Source organism: Rhinoderma darwinii, chromosome 1 (genome assembly GCF_050947455.1).
Source record: "Rhinoderma darwinii isolate aRhiDar2 chromosome 1, aRhiDar2.hap1, whole genome shotgun sequence".
In the NCBI taxonomy this organism is placed as follows: Eukaryota; Metazoa; Chordata; class Amphibia; order Anura; family Rhinodermatidae; genus Rhinoderma; species Rhinoderma darwinii.
The window spans coordinates 371,826,810-371,851,667 of record NC_134687.1 but is presented as its reverse complement, the minus strand read 5'-3'; the positions used below and the strand labels follow the sequence as shown (position 1 = coordinate 371,851,667).

At 42.9% G+C, this 24,858-nt stretch overlaps 1 protein-coding gene across 4 annotated transcripts in view; it reads right to left on the bottom strand.

The window, feature by feature from the left end:
• The window catches only part of TJP2 (tight junction protein 2), a 191,716-nt gene that overhangs the window by 63,899 nt on the left and 102,959 nt on the right, over positions 1–24,858 (bottom strand). For 3 of the 4 annotated variants that reach the window (XM_075827893.1, XM_075827885.1, XM_075827876.1), the window contains 2 exons: positions 15,669–15,722; positions 5,500–5,624 (listed from right to left, as the gene is read on the bottom strand). In XM_075827893.1, the coding sequence (XP_075684008.1) occupies positions 5,500–5,624; positions 15,669–15,713 (170 nt within the window). In that variant the 5' untranslated portion in view covers positions 15,714–15,722. Of the gene's footprint in view, positions 1–5,499; positions 5,625–15,668; positions 15,723–17,736; positions 17,790–24,858 lie in introns of all 4 variants that reach the window. The other variant, XM_075827902.1, reaches the window with a different exon arrangement.

The following is a 24,858-nucleotide window of genomic DNA, read 5'->3' as shown; positions in this document are numbered from 1 at the left end:
ACTTCCTTTAAATATTTAGGTTTGGAAATATCCATGAAACTGGAGGACTTTGAAAAATGTAATTTGACTCCCCTATTGGCCCGATTTAAATTTAAGTTAGATGTGTGACGTAAATTATATCTCTCAGTCATTGTCCGGTGCAATTTAATCAAAATGATATGGATGCCTCAGTTCTATCTTCTACACAATGCACCTATATGGTTACCACGTCGTTTTTGTTTTTTTTATAAGGTAAACGTGTTATTTCGATCTCTCGTTTGGAATACGGGGCATGCACGCATATAGTTGGAAACTTTGCAAAGAGATAAGACAGACGGAGGTCTGGCGGTTCCTAATCCTGGATTATACTATTTGGCTTCTCAGCTGCAGCATCTAAGAGGTTGGGATATTGATGACTCAGTTGATTCCATCAAGCTGATGTTACAACAATTCTTAGGTTCGGATTCACTGTACGAGGCGTTGAAGGCACATAAATGTAAACAGAATACTAAAAAATAGCCAACATTATATTTGATGCACAAACTATGGTGGTGTGTTAGGAATATGCAATGTATTACGGGATGTACACAGTATACAGCTATTTGGGATATGCCCTGGTTGTCTCATCTGAATGCCCTAACAGATTTTGCTTTGTGGAAGAACAAAGGGGTCCGTAGAATAAACCAGTTGTTGGAAAATCAAGAACTAAAGTTATTCTCATGTCTGCAGTCAGAATTTGGTCTCCCTCATACTCCATTTTATAAATACCTTTAGCTTCGACACGCGTACGGAATTGAGAGTAGGAATACTGATGCCACAGTAATGGACAATGTCCTGATAGGAGTTATTAGTATGGCTAGTCACACTTCTGGCCTTATAGCTCTTCTGTACAAAAGTCTTTTGACAAGGTTCCTAGATGGATTTCCTTCTGTGTTGAGGAGTAAATGGGAAAGAGATCTTGGGCCAAAAGACGAAAGTCAGTGGGATGATATTTTAATCGGGTATTCCTAGATTATCCATGAATGAGGCACACCGTATCTCTCATTTATTTCTGATACATCGGGTTTATAGAACACCAGTGTTTCTGACTGAAATTGGGTTTAGGGACTCCTCAGATTGTCCCAGATGTGGTGGGGAACCGGGCACGTTGATACACATGATGTGGCAACGTATACAGCTGCGTCAGTTTTGGTCTGAGGTAGTGAACCTTATGTCTTCGGTGTATCAGGTATCGGTAGATTTCACACCATTTGTTTGTGTTTTGGGGTACGTGGAAGGTATTTGTCTCTGAACATGTTAACTTAGCTGTTGCCTGTATGTTGTATATAGCTAGGAAGTTTATTGCACAACATTGGCTGGATGATCAACCTCCTATATGATCAGAACTTTGTAATAAATTCACTTGGTGAACATGTATGGAAAACTATATTTACACATCTAGGAATGCTAAAACACACGTTTGATAAAATATGGTCTCCTTAAGTGGAGAGACGGCCTGAATTCCTTGCCTGATGCTGTGGCTGAGTTGCGTTCTGGAACGTAATAGCCTTGTATGTATATGTGCTGCTTAGTGTAGTTTGATTGGCCTATGTGGGATTTTGGTAATCATATTTATGTACAATGGAATTATACAGGTTATGCAATATATTTGGTATTGTTATATGTGAGAATAAGGTGTACTCATGATCATACATGCTCTGGAAGATGGGGGGAATTTTTATTTGGGGTGTCGTATCACAAATGTTCTTTTTGCTGAAAAAAAATAAAATTACATGATTACAAAAAAAACAAACAAAAAAAAAAACGATTGGGCAGCCCCATTTCAGACGCTGCCACAGCGCACACGCTGCCACCGAGCCCTCTGCATATAATGCCACACACCCCAAGTAGATCGCTCCATTCTGGCTCCCTCTAGGAGTGGAATCCCCAGCCAGAGCGTTGCCGACTCTTTGGCTGGGGGTTCCTCTGCTGTTGTAGCCCCCGACGTCAGAGTCCATACACAGTGACGTTAGGGGATCCTCCTGGAGCGGAATGGGATATCAGGGGCAAGCCCAGAGCCGGCGCCCCGGAGCAGAGCACTAGCATAGGCTCGGAGCCAGAAATCTGGGGAAGCCAATGACATCAGTGTCCATATATGGACAGTGATGTCAGGGGCTTGCCCAGAGCTGGGGTCCTGGAGCAAAGCCACTTCTAGCACTCTGCCTGGGATTCCAGCTCTACTCCTGACATCATTGTCCATATATGGACATGGATGCCAGGGGCAACCCCAGAGCTGGAATCCCGCTCAGAGCGCTAGGTAGGCTTTTCCTGGAACTCCAGCTGTGCTCCTGACATCACTGGGACTCCTGCTCTGGGGAAGCCCCAGACATCGCTGTCCATATGTGGACAGCGATGTCAGGTAATTCCACAGAGTCCTAGAGCAGAGACTCTACTGGCGGATCTGTGTCCCGCGGGCTGCGTGCTTGAAACCCCTGGTATAAGCCATGTGGGGTTTAATTTTAGTAGTTTATACTTGTTACCTATAGGAATAAATTTTGCACTATAATTACCCAAAGTAGATTTGAAAATTCCCATTTATCATTTGTAACATTAGTTCTTCCCAGTCTAGATCCTGAATTGCAGCCCTCATCCTGGGGAAATTGGCCTTTTTAAAATGAAGTGTTTTTGCCCTTCCAGCCTGTGTGTTTTTAACAGTATAGGTAAAATGAAACTATATTGTGATCACGGTTACCGAGGTTCACGAACATTGACATTCCCAACAAGTTCTGCATTATTAGAAACGACCAGATCCAACAGAGCTTCATCTCTAGTCGGGTCTTCCACAAACTGGGCCATTAAATTTTCCTGCAACAGGTTGAGGAAATTTCTCCCCTTTGCAGTTGAAGCCGAACCATGACCCAATTAATATTGCGGTAAATAAAATTTTGCATTATCACTACAGTACCAGCCTGTGCAGCCCGCTCCATTTGTTTATATATTTGACCTCCCTCTTCAGTTATATTGGGGGGGTCTATAGATTACACCAAAAGTAATATTTTCAGTGTTTACCTTCCTTTGTAATTCCACCCACAAAGTTTCAATCTCCTCACAATCCTCACCCACTATTGCCCCTTCATATCACTTCTAACATACAGACATACACCACCACCTTTCCTATTTGTCCTGTCTTCCCGAAAGTGTAAAACCCGGTAGATTTACAACCCAGTCATATGAAGAGTCTAGCCATGTTTCAGAAACACCAACTATATCTATATTTTCTTCCAGTACCAAGGCCTCCAGCTTCCCCATTTTGTTTGCTAGACCTTCTGGCATTTGTGAACATACACTTTAACTTGCCTTTCAGTTTTTCCCTTTCAGTATCAGACATTTGATTTGACATTCGGGCATTTTTATTTTCATTGCTGTTTTGTAACAAAAAGATCTCCTTATCCTGTTGTCTAGTCCTCTCCCCACAGTCTTTCTTCCCCCACCAATATAGTCTGACCCCTCTCTAACCTAACTACCCCTTTATTATCTACATTGACCTCCCTCCACAGCCCTAGTTTAAATACTCCACCACCCCATCTGCCGTTGGGGAACAGTCGGCAGTCTCCCATACACACGAGATTGTCAGCCGATCCCATCTGTAGACTGGTTTGGCTGACTTCTCTCATGTGTAAGGCCAGTTTTACCCTACATGTACTTTTCGAAGTTTTTGCCAAAAATAGTCGCAAAACTGTGCCATTTTGTGAAAATTGTGGCAAAATAGCATGGTTTTGGCACGGTTTGTGGTGGATAATGCAACAGGTGAACCAAGTCTTATAGGGCAATAGAGTAAATGTGATTAAGACTACCAACTGAGGAAACATTTAGAAGTGTCACCCTTCGTGTTTCAAATTGAGCAGATTTCCACGGGTTGGAACCAGTCTTCTTATAGTACAAATTGACAAGATTATCGTTAACATCTGTAAAATCTTTTTGATCTTTAAATTTAACATCTTTAAATCTTAATACACCGTGTACAGCTGACCATGGATGTTAACTCCTAGACAACCACAATACATATACTAACATTTCAGCAGCCGATGGCAAGTGCAGCTGGAACGTCGATTATACATGTTCCTCTTTAATGGCAGATCGGGGACCAAATGCAGGAAGCTTCCTTTCTGCATTTGGGCCATTGCCAAGGAAACCAGTGACGTTGCAATTACATTATAGGACCCCCAACTGGCACATGGGGAAGAAGAGCATGCACATGATCATTGACCTCACAGTATTGCTCTATACATAGATCTCAGCTAATCGTGATCTAATGGCCAGCAGACATTGGATTACTATTAGCTGTAATCTGCATACAGAGGAATTCTGGGATAACAGATTATCTTTATATAATTTTCCTTCAAACCTAGGAGAAAAAAAGAAAAAAAGAAATGCTAATTCTAACAAGAACTATAAAAAATAAAAAGATATAAAAAAAAATAAAAAATAAAATTAAAATAAGTCAACCCACCAACACTGCCACGGACCATCCTCTGACATGAACAGATTTTACCTGGCCGTCATAGACCCATATAATAATACATCCGTATTACAGAACATAGTGTCATATCAAATTGTATCCCTTGCCTCGCCCCTATGTGCTCTTACACCTCCAATAAAAATTCTTCACACGGGTGCTTTGGAGCCCCGCTTACAGATCCTACATACAACCTTCTAGCAGGAGGTGCGAGAGGGGGGCAGAAAAAAAAAAAGGACCTGTGTACTTGGGCATTACAGTAATTACGCAGGTTGAGCAAAACACTCGGATTTGGCATAGTTAGGCTTCATGCACACGACCGTAGCCATGTGCACAGTCGTGATTTTCGGGTCGGCCAGGGGCGGAGTGTCATCCGCAAGCCGCCCGCAAATCGCGGGCCGTGCACATGGCCGCATCAATTATTTCCTATGAGCCTGGACTGCAGAACACGGGCGTAATATGACATGCCCGTTCTTTCTGCGGTACGGGCTCCTGGGCCATGCACGGACCGTGGAAACCACAGTCATGTGCATGGCCCCATAGGGATGAATGGGGCCGCAATTCTCCCGTGGATTTTCGGGGGAATTGCGGCCGCAAAAGCACGTTTGTGTGCATGGGGCCTTATACATAGAACAGGGAATATTTTGTTAAATAAATTTGTTCAGTCTAACTAATAACATTAAAAAGTACAACAAATATATATTTGGCCAAAGTAAACAATATTAACAATCTTAAAATGTGACATTTCAAAAGGTAAGATTTTGCTGTGGACATTCAGGCTTCTGAAGGTCTTGGTCTTTAAAGGGTTAAACAAGCCCATGCACTCAGCTGGTAATTGGTAGACATTCACTGAAATCACCACGCAATAAGCGTGGAATACACAACTACACTAAAACCGCATTTATTTTATTTCTTGACTTTAAAAGCAGCAACATAAGAATTTATAAAAGGCAAGGTTTTTATAATAGGTCCTATTTAAGAAAACACCATTTTAATTAGGCTGCCATTTACAATGCAATACTTACTGGAGGATGCCATCAGCTGGACCATCAGGAATGACATCAGAAATGGCAATAGAAGGTTCACCATTATCAAAGTGTGGGTTATCTTTTCCTCCAGAGACTGCTATGCCAAAACCCTTTTTGATATCCTGTAAAGCATACATTTGCATTATATTAATTCATTGCTTCCAAGACGATTGTGAACAAGTAATAAGACAATTACCTCATAAGTTTTTTTGCGCTTGCCTGTGCGCTCAGTTGGCCACATGGTAAGGTGAGCTTATTCCATCTGCTCACATGTTGTGGTGCTGTGGGATAGTATCTGGTGCTGAACGTATGGGTGGGACGTAGCCCAGAGCCAAGGAGGCTTGGCACAGCCTAATAGCATGGGTGCTTTTGGGCCTCTTGGTTGCTCCCTCTGTAGGAGCGGTGCTGCGGTGGCAGTGGCCACCATGTGGTGCTGCAACCGATAAAGTAAGGACCCACTTTGAAAGAGGTCGCCTTGAAGTGGCAAGTGGGCTTATACAGTTTGATCAAAATGTTAAGAACCTCATGTTCATAAATTATGCTTAGCGGCTCAGATCAACATATATATATTGTGGATGTGCGGTCCACGTCTAGTTTCGCACAATACTGACAAGTAATAAGACACTTTCGCCAACTGAAAAAAATTAAGATAACGTGATGTGGTTCTGATTTATAAAATCTGACTTCTCATCCACAAGACATAACTGAACAGGATAAGGATGGTCATGTTGTAATGCTGGAGACTAGTGGTAATGTAAAAAGCAAGGACACCCCAAACTCCGGTTACATTACCCGTTTGCAGATATAACTATATATCTTAAGCAGATGTGAAAAAAAAAAAAAAAAGCCTTAGAGTGGTTGATGGCTCTGATTAGTCTAATGCATTATAGAGCCGTGGCGGATCTTTAGAAATTAACCATACCCCTTATAGCTAGACACCCGTACCATGGTCCTGTAGAGATGCCAGCTGAGACTCCCTATGTACTCTTGCAGTTAAAGTAACTAGAACCATGGATGTGCCGAGTGCTAAAATCTTCAATATATTCAATAGCATATATTTAGGAACGAGTCCATTTCAGAAAGGCCCTGAATAAGTTGCAAAGTTCTTTGGTGTTCTAGGATTGGTAAATGAGAGAACTATGAGACAGATTGTCATTTACATGTATTATTCTAGCATGCACCCTTTCATAAGGCTACTTTATGGATTCAGAGAAGTGGTATTTAGCATTAACAAGACTTAGGCACAATGTGTACATACAATGTGCTTAGTTATCTTTATGTACAACTTACTATTTTTACAGTAAACCACTTCCGACCAATGGAAAAAATAAATAAAATAAAAAAAAAAACAGGATTTTTGTACTTACGAGTAAAATACCTCTCATTGAATTCACTGGGGGACACAGTACCATGGGTATAGGCCGTTGTCACTAGGTAAATATAAAAATAAAAAAAAGGTGCGGCTCCGCCCAGTGGGCTATGCCCTCTGCTGAGCCTCAGCGCCTCAGTTTGTACCAAGAGCAGTAGGAGAGCAGAGAAAATTTAACACAATATGCTTCCAATGAGAAAAGCCTCAAGAAGCCCAAAAACATAACCAATAAAGAAGTAGGGCAAGACCCCAGTGAATTCAACAAGAAAGGTATTTTACTGGTACAAAAATCCTGGTTTCTCGTTAAAGTATTCACTGGGGGACACAGTACCATGGCACGTCATAAAGGAGTCCCTTAGTTGGGTAAAAATAATCAGCCATGCGGACAACCATGGCGGCTTGCAACACCTCCAGACCCAAACGGACATCGGCAGAAGCCAAAGAATTGATCCGGTAAAACCTCGAAAAAGTATGTCATGAGGAGCAGGTGGCGGCTTTACAGACCAGAGGGGCAGATGCCTGACGCCGCACTGCCCAGGGAGGCCCCAACTACCCTAGTAGAATGGAGCAGTGACCCAGAAGGGAGGTTCCCTACCCGTAGCAGAATAGGCCTTTTTAAAAGCCAAACTTATCCAGCTAGCAATGGTAGCCTTTGAAGCTGGGCCATCCTTACTAGGGCCCTCAGGAACAAATAGGGAGTTCGTCTTCCGGAATGACTTCGTAGCTACAATGTAGACCCAAAGGGCTCCAACGACATCCAAGCAATGTAAGGCACGTTTTCGTGGATGAGAAGGTTTAGGACAAAAAGAAAGAAGGATGACGTCTTCATTAAGATGAAAGTAGGAAACCACCTTAGGAAGGCAGGATGGCACCTTGTCCCTATGAAAAAATGTAAATGGAGGTTTGCAGGACAAAGCTGCCAGCTTAGAAACTCTACAGATAGAGGTGATAGCCACAAGGAAAACTACCTTTCAGATCCTGAGAGCTGCTTCCTGCAAAGGTTCGAAGGGTGCAGCCTGGAGAATGTCAAGGACCAGATTGAGGTCCCAAGGTTCCAGAGGAGACCAATAAGGAGGAGCTAAGTCCAACCTGCAAAAAGTCTTAATTGGAGCGCGAAAAGTTAAAATGTGTTGGAAAAGAATAGATCGGGCTGAGATCTGCCCCTTAAAAGTAGCCAATCTGAGTTCCTGATCCAAACCGACCTGGAGGAAGGCCAGAATTTGCGGGATGGAACGAATGGGATTTACATAAACTGAAATAAGCTAACCAAGTACGATGGTAAATTCTTTGGGATTGATTCTTCCGGGTCTTAATCATGGTCTGAATGACCAGATTAGAGAAGCCTTTGAACTTCAAAACCACAGTTTCAAACAGCCAAGCCATCAAACACAGCCAAGGTAAATCAGAGTGTAACATTGGACCCTGGGAAAGGAGGTCGCGCCGCAGTGGAAGCGGCCACGGGGCGTCTGCTAACAGGAGCAGGAGATCCGCATACCAAGCTCTGCGAGACCTGCCTGGGGCCACCAGAATGGCTGGGATTCCTGTGTCCTTGACCCTTTTCAGCACACGAGGCAGGAGTGGAAGGGGAGGAAAAAGATAAGCGGTTGAAGGACGACCAGTGGAGAACCAGAGCATCAGCTCCTATGGCCCTGGGATCCCTGGTTCTGGTGACCTAGTCCAGGCACTTGTGATTGAGGTGAGAGGCAAAGAGATCCATATCCAGGAACCCCACCGAACGCAAACGCGGTGAAAAATCTCTGGATGAAGAGAACATTCTCCGGGATCCAGGCGTTCCAGACACAGGTAATCCACCTCCCAGTTGTCTACTCCTGGGATGTGCACTGCGGAGATTGCTGGGACACTTTGTTCCACCCAGCGAAGACTCTTGGCAGTTTCATCCATACAGTCCAGCTTCTTGTAGCTCCCTGATGATTGAGGTACGCCACTGCCGTTGAGTGGTCTTTCTGTATCTGCACTGGAAGACCCTAGAGACGTCCAGTGAGACATGGCCAGGAAGATGGCCCTCAGCTCCAAGATGTTGAGCTTCAGGCCAGGCACCCTGGACTGTGAGGCAGCCAAAGATCCCCCCCCCCCAGCCTGACAAACTTGCGTCAGTTTTGACGAATTGCCAGTGGAGCATTGTGAAGGGTTTTTCCTGAGATGTTGGGGAAAGACATCCACCACAGAAGCTCCTTCTTGACTGAAGGGGGCAGATGGATCATCAGTCCAAAGGAGTTCGGAGACTTGTGCCAACAAGATAGACTCGCCAGCTTTAGAGATCGGGAGTGAAATAGAGCATACGGACTGCCTCGAAGGTTGAGACTATTGTCCCCAGGACTTTCATGCAAAAGCAGAAGAGCATTTCTGTGGAGTACTGTCACTCTCTGTCTGATCTTGTCCTTGGGTAAGAATGTCCTGGCTGCTTGTGTATCTAGGACCATCCCCAGAAACCCCATTCTCCGAGGAGCAAGAGATGACTTGGTGATGTTGAGGAGCCATCCGTATCTGCGAAGACAGTCCAGTGTAATGTTGAGACTGTCCAGGCTGTCCCGTTTGGAAAGTGCCTTCACCAGAAGATCGTCCAAGCATGGGATAACCACTATCCCCCTGGATCTGAGGAGAGCCATGGGCGCCGTCATGACCTTGGTGAAGACCCTTGGTGCCATGGCCAGGCAAGGACCACAAACTGGAAATGCTCGGCACCTACTGCAAAGTGCAGGAAACGCTGATATACTTGAGCAATGGGAATATGAAGATAAGCATCCTTGAGGTCTACTGAAGTCAGGAACTAGTCTACCTCCAAGGATGCGCCCACCAATACCAGAGACTCCATGTGAAACCTTTGAATCTTTACATGTCGATTGAGACGTTTTAGATCCAAAATGGGTCGAAGAGATCCGTCCTTCTTTTGTACTGTGAAAAGGTTTGGAGTTGCTGCTGGGACATTTACCCCTTGATGGAGTGGGCTTGGAGTGGCTTGGGAAAAGGCTTTGGCCCTGGAGGGGCATTGACCGGAAAAACCAGACGGGATGGCGCGAAGAAAACACTATTTTGTAGCCAGTCTACACAACTTCTCATACCCAGGCATCTGACATTTTTGAGCCATGTCTCATGGAAGGAAAGCAGCCATCCACCCCCCCCCCCCCCACACACACACACCCGCCCCACTGGAGGAAGCAGCTCGGATGAGGGCAAATTTTCAGGCTGTGGAAGCCCGCTGTCCCGGTGCAGGTCTAGCGGGTCTGTTGCGGGGTTGCCAGGAGTTTTTAGACTGGAAGGAAGGTCTCTGTGCTCGGAAGGGACGGGAGGCATGCGACTTCTGCCTCCGACGTGGAGCAGCGTACCAAAATGAACTAAACCACCTTTGTCTTCTGACTAAGGAAGTAAAGTGCTACTACCTCCTGTAGCCTCATGATTATGTTGGACCAGGTCAGGGCCATCAATGTGATCCTGGGCAAATGGAAGGGTGAAAACCCTCCTAGAGGCAGTGTCCGTATCCCAGTTCATAGTCCAAACGACCCTGCAGACAGCTACCGCCTTAGCAGACTGTTGGGTAGCTTGGACGGAGACATCACAGATATATTTAGACATCTGCAAAAGCTGTGCAGCTAATAAGTACGTAGCCACAAGAGTCCCCTGAATCAATTGCGTCTGGTAGTTGAGTAGCTAGTTTAATACTATCCAATCTAACACAATATGCTGCAAAAGAGAGTCTGACTGAAGCCGCGGCCGTGCTCAAAGTGGCTTTTTCCATACACTCCACTTTTGCATCAACTGGATCCTTGAAGGTAGAAGCATCTGCAACCGGTAAGGCAGTATTTTCATAAAGCCGGGCCATGGGAGCATCTACCTTGGGATGAGATGACCATTTGGAAAAACACTCAGAGAAAGGAAACATAGACTGCACCCTTAGAGTATGTTCACACAGCTTATTTTCGGAAGCAGAACATCTCCAAACAACTGCCCATTGATCTCAATGGGATAAACGGCGTTCTGTCCAGACTGGGCGTTTTTTTACGCTGCAGTTTTGAAAAACGGTCGCGTTAAACACCCACGAAAAAGAAGTGCATGTCACTTCTTGAGCCTTTTTTCATGGACTATAGAAAAATGGCTCCAAAAACAGCCGTGAAAAACTCTAGTTAACTTTAAAAAAAAAAATCTGAATCAGGATTGGTTTTCCCTTCAAAACGGCTCCGTATTTTCAGAAGTTTTTTGCTAAGCGTGTGAACATACCCTTAGACATGTGCATAGACCGGTCAGGATGTTTCCATGCATCAGAAAACAACATCTCAAAACACTTATGATCTGGAAAGAAAAGAGGGGGTCACCTGTGGTGATGCAATAATTACTCATTCTGTGGGGATTCAGCAGGATCATCCGAAATCTTAACCCTTTGGTGACCTCCAATAAGCCTTTTTCACGGCGGTCACTAAGAGGCCTTAGGCTAGGTCGTGTCCCGTGCAGGCTGGTGCCGGGGATCGTCCGTCTGATGACAGCCGGAATCATGCTCCAACGGCCGCGTTTTAATTTTACTTCGATCACGCCCGTTTAACCCGCTAAATGCTGCGGTCAATAGCAACCGCAGCATTTAACTCATTTACAGAGGGAGGGAGCTCCCTCTCTCAGCCATCGGCGGCCTGCAAATGCGGGCATCCAATGGGGTACCATGGCAGCCGGGTACCTGATAAAGGCCCCCCAGGTCTGCCCTGGGCATATGCCTATCCTAATAGATTGCCTGTCAGTTTTACACTGACAGTATACCAAAGCATTATTGCCCAAGTATACAAAAGCAGTATAGCAGCGATCCCAAGATCGCATAGTAAAGTCCCCTAGCAGGTGTAAAAAAAAAAAAAAATATTTATAATATATATATATATATATATATATATATATATATATATATATATATATATACATACACACACACACAAATGTGAAATAAAAAATGAATTAAAAAAAAAAGTAAAACCATTTTTCCAGAAAAAGTGGTTTTATTTAGTAAAAGTGTAAAAAATAAATAAGTATACATATATGGCATCGCCGCGACCGTAACGACCCAAACTAAGTTAATATGTAATTTGAGCCGCAAAAAACACTGAACACTGTAAAAAAACAAAACGCAAAAAACTGCGAAATTGCGGTTTTTTTTCTTCATTGACCCACCCCAAAAAAGTCAATTACTAATTCTCATGTACCCCAAAACAGTACCAATCAAAACTACGTCTCATCCTGCAAAAGACAAGCCCACACATCACTACATGGACTGAAAAATAAAAAAAACGGCTCTTGGAACGAGACGATGTAAAAACAAATAATTTTAGATCAAGAGTTTTTATTGTGCAAAAGCGGTAAAACATAAAAAAAAAACTATACATATGTGATATCGTCGTAATCGTACCGACCCATAGAATAAAGGTAACTTGTTATTTACGCCGCACAGTGAACGGCGTCAATTTAAAACACATAGAACAATGGCGGAATTTCAGGAGTTCTCTATTCCCCCCAAAAAAAAAAGTTAATAAAAGTTAATCAAAAAATGATATGCACCCCAAAATGATGCCATTAAACAGTACAACAAATCAAAACCAAAAAAAAGTTCTCATACAGCTAGGTCGACAAAAAGATGAAAAAGTTATAGCTTTTTGAATGAGACTATAGAAAAGTGAAAAAAATTGCTTGGACATTAGAGCCTAAAATAGGCTGGTCACTAAGGGGTTAAAGAGGCTCTGTCACCAGATTTTGCAGCCCCTATCTCCTATTGCAGCAGATCGGCGCTGCAATGTAGATTACAGTAACGTTTTTATTTTTAAAAAACGAGCATTTTTGGCCAAGTTATGACCATTTTCGTATTTATGCAAATGAGGCTTGCAAAAGTACAACTGGGCGTGTTGGAAGTAAAAGTACAAGTGGGCGTGTATTATGTGCGTACATCGGGGCGTGTTTAATACTTTTACTAGCTGGCCGTTCTGATGAGAAGTATCATCCACTTCTCTTCAGAACGCCCAGCTTCTGGCAGTGCAGATCTGTGACGTCACTCACAGGTCCGGCATCGTGTCGGCACCAGAGGCTACAGTTGATTCTGCAGCAGCATCAGCATTTGCAGGTAAGTCGATGTAGCTACTTACCTGCAAACGTCGATGCTGCTGCAGAATCATCTGTAGCCTCTGGTGCCGACACGATGCAGGACCTGTGAGTGACGACACAGATCTGCACTGCCAGAAGCTGGGCGTTGTGAAGAGAAGTGGATGACACTTCTATACACAACGCCCAGCTAGTAAAAGTAGTAAACACGCCCCGATGTACGCACATAATACACGCCCAGTTGTACTTTTACTTTTCAACACGCCCAGTTGTACTTTTGCAAGCCTCATTTGCATAAATACGAAAATGGTCATAACTTGGCCAAAAATGCTCGTTTTTTAAAAATAAAAACGTTACTGTAATCTACATTGAAGCGCCTATCTGCTGCAATAGCAGATAGGGGTTGCAAAATCTGGTGACAGAGCCTCTTTAAGTATATCTCTCACTGCCTGAATGAGATCCTTCACAGCAGGAGGAGTGGATTCGCTTCTTTCAGGGTATGTGCACACGAGAAGTGCCTTTTACGTCTGAAATGACAGACTGTTTTCAGGAGAAAACAGCTGCCTCGTTTCAGAAGTAAAAGCTCCTCCTCGTATTATGCGAGGCGTCTGACGCTCGTAAATCTTGAGCTGCTCTTCATTGACTTCAAATTGGCTCAAATTACGTCTGAAAGAAGTGTCCTGCACTTCTTTGCCGAGGCAGTCAAACGACGACGCGTAAATGACAGGTCGTCTGCACAGTACGTCGGCAAACCCATTCAAATGAATGGGCAGATGTTTGCCGACGTATTGTAGCCCTATTTTCAGGCGTAAAACGAGGCATAATACGCCTCGTTTACGTCTCAAAATAGGTCGTGTGAACACAGCCTCACACACAAACTCTGAGACTGATAGAGACGTCCCCTGAAAAAGCGGATTCAGATATATCTCATATCTCTTGATTGAAAAGAATGAAGTATCTCGGCAGCATTTTTGTCCGAAGAGGAATCTGAGGAAGAATGACATCTTCTTGATTTCTTGGCCCGCTTGAAGGATACACTGGGAGAACTAGAATGAGTGCAATCCAGGGAAAAATGCCTGGGGGCCTGAATGGACTGTGGTGCCTGAGGGGGTAGGACAATTGAGATGTTAACTGCTGAGGAAGGCATTGTATGGCCTCACTCGTTGCTGGAGATAGGCGGGCGAGACGATCAACCGCCTGAGTGAGGGAGGCAGCACATTGGGGGGTAACATGCTCACCAACCATGGGAGCTGGGGAATCCTGTGGTGGTTTAGAGAGAGCACTGAACACAGACTGAGTCAGCAAGCCTGCATGGAAACTTTGTACTGCACCCTTTGAAGACACATTATGAGCCTTTTACAAAAAAAACACTATAGCCAATGGCTATTCTACCAGACCATCTAGGTGCTGTGTCCTCCCTGAAGTCATTTAGCGTTCACCGGCACTGCATGACTTCAGTATACCAGCTCAGTGTACTATGGTGTTCACTACTCGTGGAGTGAAGGGTGCCTGAAGAAAACAGATAACCCCTCTCTTTTATCCAAAATGGCACCGCGCCGATTGGACAGGGTGGACAGGCGACTCCGGTCCCGCCTTGCGACCAATCAGAACGCAAGAAACTGCATGGGAAACGGCAGGGCGGGGAGGAGAGCGGAAGGGGGTGGCCAGGTCGCAGCCTAGCAGAGAACCGAAGAAGGGGCCTACATTAATGGCACCGCCAGCGGAACGCCACGGCTTGTAGTAAAATACAGAGGATAATGCTGAAAGAATATCTACCAGCACGTAAGTGTTAGAAATCCCTTAGAAAAGACACCAGCTCAGAATAAAAAACCCTATATATTATAATGCCATAAAGCCCACTGACAGTCCGAATTGCTTCTTCCCCTCTATCCTCAGCAGCTCCCCATGGCGAGGGAAGGGGGAAATACCGGTCAGTCGTCTTACGACACAGCCTGTCACCATGTCAGAAAATGCACACGTAGTGCGGCTGTCCGGCATCCTCAACCGCCGGTTCGGTAAAAATAGGGGACCGGGGGTCCAAGGCAGCGAACATCCACCAGAGAGGTGGGCATCCACCAAAATGGCAGGCATCAACTGAAGCAGTAGGAATTGCCTCCACCCAGCGCCCGCAGAAGAGTCACCAAGTGAGGGAAGAAATACATTTTTTTTAATAAAAACTAAAATAAAAACATCTAGCAGAATTTCCTCAAGTGCAGGACATGTCTGCCTCCTACAGAGACTAGGCTAAAACAGAGGAGCCGAGTGCGCTATCAAGTAAACAAGTAAAGTACATTCCAATACCGCTGTAAATGTAAAAATGATGGTAGACACTAAAAGAATACCTACATTATCTTATGCCAGTTCACATTGCAGTTGTAAGCAAACTCATTTATAAAGATATTACAAACTGCATGCTGTCTTTTTAACAAACTAGCCAAACCTATATTCTACTGAAGTTCACTACATAAGACAACTGGCAAGGTCACCACTCTTGTCTTTTTTAGAAGAAGTGCCATGTGCTTTCTATTCATAGTATAGTGGTAGAGCAGATCTATGGTTTAAAGCAGCCAATGAATCCGCAACTTCCTGCACATTTCAGTAACCCCAGTGAAAAGATTCCTAGGTCACAAAATATTAGGAATGGGCTGTTATGCATTGGGTATTTGGGTGTTTAGGAAGGACATGAAGAAAACAGGAAAGCCTATTGAGCGCTCACCTTTTGTAAGGTCACAGTGTACTGCTCCCATATAAGCTCTTCCATGTTGGAGGCCTGGATCAAAGCAAAAGTAAACAATTATTAGGCTTCAAACAGCTCACCGAGCAGTGCAAATGTTATCTATGTCTACACAAAAAGTAATGTCTCGTCATAATAGGCTAAACGATGTGGAGTTTACTGAAAACCAGTTGTGCAGTTGTAGAATACAACGCATATGTAGTACTAGTGGGCAAACAGCGATTTATACAGTCTCATAGAAGAGCTCAAGGACCACACCTGCAATCACTTTTTCTGGCATCCTATTCAAACGTACATTGCTGCTATACGGTTCACACTGAGTTTTTTGCAGGAGGGAAATTCTGCCTCAAAATTCCGTTTGGAATTTTGAAGCAGATTTTGATCTGCCTGCACGCGGTTTGCCGCGATTTTCGCTCACGCCCATTGAGTGCCATGGGCAAAAACGCCGCGAAATACGCTTTCTCTGTCTCCCATTGAGATCAATGGGAGGTCAGAGGCGTAAACGACCGTTTTTTTAGCGCTCGGGTTAAAAAAACGCATCCGCCTCCCATTGAAACAAATGGGAGCCATTTTCAGACTTTTTTAGCACGTTTTCCGACGCGGTTTACGCATCAAAAAAACTGTGTGAACAGGGCTTAAGTGTTCTAACATTGTGAAAATAAATACATTTGGTTTTTGTTAAACTGTAAATTTACTTTGTTAAATAGCAATTCTCTAAATGCTGAATAATTTAAGTTAATAGAAATTTGAATCTGTACTGAAATGAATGAATTAAGGCCCTTTTACACGAGACATCATTGATCAGCGCTCGTTTGCTCCTGTCACACGGAGCTATGGACGGGGACGAGCGGTTGTTACTCCGATAACTCGTCCCCCCCATACATTATCATCATGTCGGCAGCGCGTCTCCCTGTTTACACAGGGAGATGTGCTGCCGACAATAATAATATTTACGTTTTTTTTAAAACGATACGATCAGCAGATGAACAAGTGTTTGCTCTTTCATCTGCTGATCGCTGCCCTGTTTACACAGGGCAATCGGGAACGAACGTTCTATGTACGCTCGTCTGCCCGATAATCACCCAGTGTAAAACCCCCATCTAAGACTCCATCGCAAATTCTATGAGATTCGACTTGATTACCACTGCATGCAGGACTACGTTGACACAATGGACCCTATGGCACGTCAATGTGGTCTGTGGGGCAACAGTTATTTTACATACGTTATAAATGGAAAACCACAACACAAGTGTAAACATAGCCTTAGTGTAAAACTCCAAGAGAGCACAGAGGTTTCTAAAACTTCAATGTCCTTCAATAGAGAGTGACTACATTAGACCTGCCCTATCTCCTACATAATGTGATAGGCACTGTAATGTAGGTGACAGCAGTGGTTTTTATTTAGAAAAACTAATTCACCAAGTTATGACCCATTTTAGCTTTATGCTAATGACTTTAATGCCCAACTGGGCGTTTTTACTTTTGACCAAGTGGGCGTTGTGGAGAGAAGTGTATGACGCTGACCAATCAGCATCATACACTTCTCCCCATTCATGTACTGTCACTTACACCCACATTAACGTTACCGAAGTGTCTTGAGAGTAGATAGACAGCTTCCAGCCAGGACGCGATGTCTATTAAACACTCCCGACACTTCGGTAACGTTAATGTGTGTCACTTACTCGAGATCACGCTTGCTGTCTTTTACAGCGTGCTCGTGAGACAGCAAGTGCCCCATCTCCTAATGTGATCGGCGCTGTAATGTAGAGAACTGTTTATTATTTTGAAAAATGATCAATTTTGAGCAAGTTATGCACAATTTTAGATTTATGCTAATTAGTTTCTTAATAGACAACTGGGCGTGTTAACTTTTTACCAAAGGGGTGTTGTATAGAGAAGTGTATGATGCTGACCAATCAGCGTCATACACTTCTCTCAATTCATTTCTAGCAGTACTCGCAACACAGCGTGATCTCGCGAAATCCCGTTGTGCAGTCACATACTCCCATATTAACTTTACTGAAGTGTCTTGAAAGTGAACAAACATTACCTCCAGCCAGGACGCGACGTCTATTCATCACTCCCGACACTTCGGTAAGGTTTCTGTGAATGACAGCACACGTGGCAGAGTCTCTTTAAGGGGTATTCCACAGGATATGCCATAAATGTCCGATAAGAGGTGGGACCCGCATCTAACTCTAGAATGGGGCCGTTGACCCCCATCCTACCTTCTACTGATGCCATAGAAGTCAATGATAAATAAGGAAACAGCGTTTCAAAATGCAGCCACCTCGTAAGACAGAGGGACTGGGATAAGTGGGCCACATACTAGAGATACATGCAGGTCCCAGGGGTGGAAGCTGCGTCTCTCCAACATCCTGTGGATGCCATACAAATCGGAGATGCATACCCCTTTAATGTTGCTGGTGATTTAACTTTTGCAAAAATAGGTTGTATTTAAAGGGAATATTTTAACAGAAAACGACCGGTGTCAAGTTTTTATGAAAAACATGTTTTAAGAACGTCATTATCTAGATTTAAAAATAAAAATCGGAAAATCTTGCAGTTTTTACAATGGCCACTGAGCCTCACAATAGACCAAGGCCTCATGCACACTTCAATCACCGTTTTCTCGGCCGTTTTCACAGATCCGTGTGTCCGTGATTGGATCAGTGTGGTTCCCATGTTTACTCAGTGTTTCAGTTTCCGAGCGCCGCGCATGGTAATCACTGTCCAGCAGTAGTTAAGTGCTGGAAAGAGAACTCTTTCAGCACCCTGGACAGTGACTATCGCTGTTCACTACTCAAAAAAAAATAAATAATAAAGTTCATACTTGCCCAGAACTCTGCTTCTACCTCCAGTCCGGCCTCCTGGGAGGACGTTTCATCCCATGTGACCGCTGCAGCCAATCACAGGCTGCAGTGGTCACATGGACTGCCGAGTCATGGGAGGTCGGAAGAGGGATGCGTCACCAAGACGACGGCCAGGGTACGTATGAACTGCTTTTTCTTTCTATTGCTGCGGATGCTCTGCCAGAAAGAGCTGCCCCTTCTCTCTATCCAGCACAGATAGAGAGAAGGGGCTACCGATTAGTACAGTGCAATATCTCTTCTGTACTTCTGTCCGCCCGGCCGTTGCTAGGCAACGGCTCCGTCACACATGGACGGCACACGCACGCCTTCAGTTTTTTTGATGGACCCATTGACTTGTATGGGCCCCACGGTCACGGAATCTCAGACCAAAGTAGGACATGCTCTACTTTTATCGGAACGGAACAACGGGACCGTCAAAAAAAACTGAAGTGTGCATGGCCCCGTTGAAATGAATGGGTCAGGGTGCTAGTCGTCAAAAAAACGTCTAGCACCCTGAAAGGAACAGTGTCATCACAAATTATTTTTTCATATGTTAAAGATGTTAGTGCTTTATTAAAAACGTTTATATTTGTTTGTGTGTTTATGTTTTACTTTTTCTTATTTTTACACTTTTTCTTCCCTATGGGGGCTGCCATTTTTTGTTCCATTTCTGTATGTGTCGATTAACGACACATACAGACATGGAATACGGCAGCCACAGTCCCATAGGGACTGCGAACGGCTCCCGTCCCATCCACTTCTGTGTACGCCGTCTGTGTGGGAACTGCGCATGCGCCGCTCCCACACAGTCCAATTTGAAATTGGCGCCGTCCGGCGCCATTTTCCTGTGGACCGGAAGTCGCGGCCGGACAGTAAGATTACTACTTCTGGTCGCGGCTTCCGGACTTGTGCACTTGGACCAGCGGCAGCAGACGGAGCGGACGGGCCGGAGGGAGCCGCGGCGGCAGGAGCAGGTAAGAGATTTCAATGTATGTTCGTGTACGTTTACTACTGTATGTTAACCTACTACACTGTGTGTTAGCTCAAAAAATGGCGACACACAGTGTAGGAGGATAGACCGTTCAAACCCCTTGTTTATCCCGGCACTAGCCAGGATAAAGGAGGGGGGGATGCTGAGAGCTCACTAGAGCGAGGGCTTTTTACCCAATTTTGCAATGCTGCAATTTTGGGAATAGCTCCATCTAGTGACCAGCAATGGGAAATATTATAAATTAGAATCTAATTTATAATATTTCCTGACTCGTGAAAAAAATAAAAAAAATTTGAACAATGTTTAATCACCTACACACTAAATGTTTAATTTAAAAAAAAAAAACATGTTTTTCTGGCAACACATTCCCTTGAAGGAAAAACGGAAGTGGGCATGGGGCCTAAACAGACACTTCTCAGCAGTCGTCTCATTATCATTACAGGGAGGATTACAATAAAAGTTAACATATACACAAAGAACACAGGCTCCATCAACCATTGGCAATAGGTGATGAACACCGCTCCCCTCCCTGCACAATGAACTCTGCACAGGAAGTCAATAAACATCTCCAGTCTATTGTTTGCCATTGTCTATGTGGCTGCTGTAAAGCATATCTCTAAGGCTATGTTCTCACATTGTGATTTGTGCAGATTTTAATGCAGATTTTTTAGCCAAAACGAGAAGTGATTTCTAAATGGGAAATCTAAAATAAAGAACTAATACTTTTCCTTCCTCCTGGATCCACTCTGGCTTTAGCTAAAAAATCTGCAACATATCAAGATGTGAGGACATATCCCAAATGCAGCTCAGGCAATATGGCCACCCCATAATCATATACAAAAAAATAGAATAGGGAAACATTTTTGCAAAATACACAAGAAAAAAAACAAAAAAAAAAATATTTTTAAATATACAATTTTTATTTTATTACATTCCCTTTAACCCCTTCAGGACCCAGCCGATTTTTTCAAATCTGACATGTCACTTTATGTGGTAATAACTCCGGAATGCTTTTACCTATCCAAGCGATTCTGAGATTGTTTTCTCGTGACATGTTGTACTTCATGTTAGTGAAAAAATGTGGTCGATAACTTTGGTATTTATTTCTGAAAAACACCACAATTAAGAAAAAATATGCAAAAATTTGCATTTTTCTAAATTTAAATGTATCTGCTTGTAAAACAGATCGTAATACCACACACAATAGTTACTAGTTAACATTTCCCATATGTCTACTTTATGTTTGCATAATTTTTTTGAACGTCCTTTTATTTTTCTAGGACGTTACAAGGCTTAGAACTTTAGCAGCAATTTCTCATATTTTAAAGAAAATTTCAAAAGGCTATTTATTCAGGGACAAGTTCAGTTCTGAAGTGGCTTTGAGGGCCTTATATATTAGAAAATCCTCAGAAGTCACCCCATTTTGAAAACTGCACCCCTCAAGGTATTCGAATCAGGATTCACAAAGTGTTTTAACCCTTTAGGCGTTTCACAGGAATTAAAGCAAAGTAGAGGTGAAATTTACAAATCTTATTTTTTTTGCCGAAATTCATTTCTAATACATTTTTTTTTTGGTAACACAGAAGGTTTTACCAGAGAAATGCAACTCAATATTTATTGCCCAGATTCTGCAGTTTTTAGAAATATCCCACATGTGGCCCTAGTGTGATAATGGACTGAAGCACAGACCTTAGAAGCAAAGGAGCACCCAGTGGATTTTGGGCCTCCTTTTTTTTTAGAATATATTTTAGGCACCTTGTGAGGTTTGAAGAGGTCTTGTGGTGCCAAAACAGTGGAAACCCCCAAAAGTTACCCCATTTTGGAAACTACACCCGTCAAGGAATTTATCTAGGTGTATAGTTAGCATTTTGACCGCACAGGTTTTTCGCTAAATTTATTAGAATTAGTCTGTAAAAATGAAAATCTACTTTTTTCTGAAAAAATATAGAAATTTTTAATATTTAAAAGAAATAAAGAAAATGCACCCCAACATATGTAAAGCAATGTCTCCCGATTACGGCAATATCCCATATGTGGTAATAAACTGCTGATTGGACCCACATCAAGGCTCAGAAGGGAAGGAGCGCCATTTGGATTTTGGAGCACGGATTTTGCTGGATTGGTTTTCGGTTACATGTCGCGTTTGCAACACCCTGGAGGGACCAAAACAGGGGAAACCCTCCAAAAGTGACCCCATTTTGGAAACTACACCCCTCAAGGAATTTATCTAGGGGTATAGTTAGCATTTTGACCACACAGGTTTTTTTGCAGAATTTAGTGTAATTAGGCAGTGAAAATGAAAATCAACTTTTTTTTCTGAAAAAGCATAGAAATTTTACATTTTTACAAGGAATAAAAGGAAAAAAAGAACCACATTTGTAAAGCATTTTCTCCTGATTACAGTAATACCCCATATGTGGTAATAAACTGCGGATTGGACCCATGGCAGCGCTCAGAAGGGAAGTAGCGCCATTTGGATTTTGGAGCACGGATTTTGCTGGATTGTTTTTCGGTGCCTTGCCATCTCTGCAACGCCCTGGAGGGACCAAAACAGTAAAAGCCCCCCAAGTTAGCCCATTTTGGAAACACCCCTCAAGGAATTTTTCTAGGGGTATAGTGAGCATTTAGAGTCCACAGGTCTTTTGCAGAATATTTCTAGAATTAGGCGGAGAAAATGGATATCACAATTTTTATCCACTAAAATGTTGCATTTTCTAATTTTCACAAGGGATAAAGGAGAAATAAACAACCAATTTTTGTAAAGCTATTTCTCCCGGGTACGGAAATACCCCACATGGGGGTCATACATTTTTTCATTAGAAATGAATTAACCCTTTCAGGACTGATCCATTTTTTGCTTTCTTATTTTCACTACCCGCCTTCCAAGAGCCATAACTTTTTTCTTTTTCCGTCAGTAGAGCGGTGTGAGGGCTTATTTCTTGTGGGAGGAATTGTAGTTTCTATTGATACCATTTAAAGTGCCATAAAAAGTACTGGGAAACTGAAAAAAAAAAAAAAATAGGAAAATATAGTAATATAGGAAAAAAAAATCTGGTTCCATTTTTTGGGGTTTTCGTTTTTACAGCTTTCGCCGTGCGGTAAAAAACAAAAACTACAGCGATTTTGGCATTTTAAATTATTTACGTTTTTTACGGTGTTCACCGTGCGAGTTAAATAATGGTATATTGTAATAGTTCGGCCTTTTACGGACGTAGCGATATCAATTCTGTTTATTTTTTTACATTACTTTTGAAGAAAAATGGGAAAAGGTTTTCTTTTTTTTTTTTTTACTTTAAACTTTTTTCTTTCTCACTACTAATAACTAATTCTTCTACACATTTTATTAGTCCCCTTAGGGGACTTGTACCAGCGATCATTGGATCGCGGGTACAATATGCTGCGATACTAATGTATTGCAGTATATTGTTATTTTTACAGACTCCTGTAACAGAGCGATCGCTGTTCCTGTCCGTTAGTCCTGGGTGTCAGCTGTAATACACTGCCGACACCCGCAGCGTATGGAGCGGGCTCAGCACGTGAGCCGGCTCCATACATCACCCCCGCAGCATGACGTGCTATTAAGTCATAGTGCTCAAAGGGGTTAATGCACAGCAGATGGTGTGAATATTGCAATTTCCCACTGATATGCCATTTTAGTGCATAATATATCGTGCCTAGTTTTGGCCCTTGAAAACAAATACCTCATAAAGCGTTAAGCGGGTTCTCCCAGGTATGGCGATGCCATATATGTGGCCGCAAACTGCTGTTTGGGCACGCTGCAGGGCTCAGAAGGGAGGGACGCCATTTTGGTTTTGGAGCGCAAATTTTGCTTGGTAGTTTTTCTGTTTTGGGTTTTGCTGGTATTTCAGTTTATAATGTGGGGGCATATGTAATCTGTGCGGAGTACATCAGGGCATAATAAGAGGGTATAATGCGGTAAATAAATAATAATTCATAGATGTGTGGCCGGTGTCGCACTGAAAATTGTGTCGGATGTTACCCGATTTAGGAAACACTGCACATTTTGCATCGCCATATTCTGAGAGCCAGAACGGCTTTATTTTTTCACCACCGGAGCTGCGTGAGGGCTTATTTGTTGCGGGACAATCTGTACTTTTCATTGGTACCATTTTGGGGTATGCGCGATTTTTTTGATCACTTTTTATTACATTTTTTTGCACGCCGGGTTACCAAAAACAAGTAATTCTGACAATGTTTTTTAGTTTATTTTTTGCGGCGTTTACCGTGCACTATAAATGACCATTAGATTTTATTCTGCGGGTCGGTACGATTACGGCGATACCATATGTATATAAGTTTTTTTATGTTTTGCAGCGTTTGCGCAATAAAATCACTTTTTTATAAAAGAATTTATTTTCTGTGTCACCATATTCTGAGAGCCGTAACTTTTATTTTTCAGTCAAAAAAGCGGTGTAAGGGCTTGTTTTTTGCGGGACGGGTTGTAGTTTTTATCGGTATTATTTTCGGGTACATGCAACTTTTTGATCACTTTTTATTCTCTATTTTGGGAGGGGTGGTGACCAAAAAATAGCGATTCTGGTGTCGTTTTTTATTAATTTTTTTTGGGGTGTTCATCGTGCGGGAAAAATAACATTATAGTTGGGGTCGTTACGAACGCGGTGATACCAGATATGTGTACTTTTTTTTTAACGTGTTCATTTTTTCCCTATAATGAAAGACTGATTATAGGAAAAAAAAAGCAGTGTTTGTTTATATAACTTATAACTTTTATTTATACACTTCTTTTAAAACATTTTTATTCTCTTTTTTTTTTACTTGTCCCACTAGGGGACACTTCGACTTGCAGCTTCGATCGCTGCTAGAGTACATTACACTACACACGTAGTGTAATGTACTCTGTCATTGTGACGTGACAGTCAAACTGACAGGAAGCCTCGGAGGACACCTTTTCCTGGCTTGTAGCCAAAAAAACTAATAATAATAATAATAATAATAATAATAATAGGGAGGTGGGGAGAGTCTCCCCCCCACATTTACAGCAGCTTTATTCACGACATTCCCCTTAACAGTTTCTGTAAAACAGGCAGGCACCGAACACTGCGATCAGAAGAACTAGATGTGGAAGACCTCATGAGAAGTATGCGGATGCAATGGAACTGTGGATAATAAAATTAGAGTAACTTCCACAGTCAGAGGGACTAAACTGATAAATAAGGCCTCATTCACAGCTGCCAATGTTGGGTTCCGTTAAAACTTTGTCGGTGGAACCCATGAACAGAAAGTAACAGAAACCATAGCTTCCGTTTGCATTACCATTGATTTTAATAGCAATGCTCCTGTTGCAAAT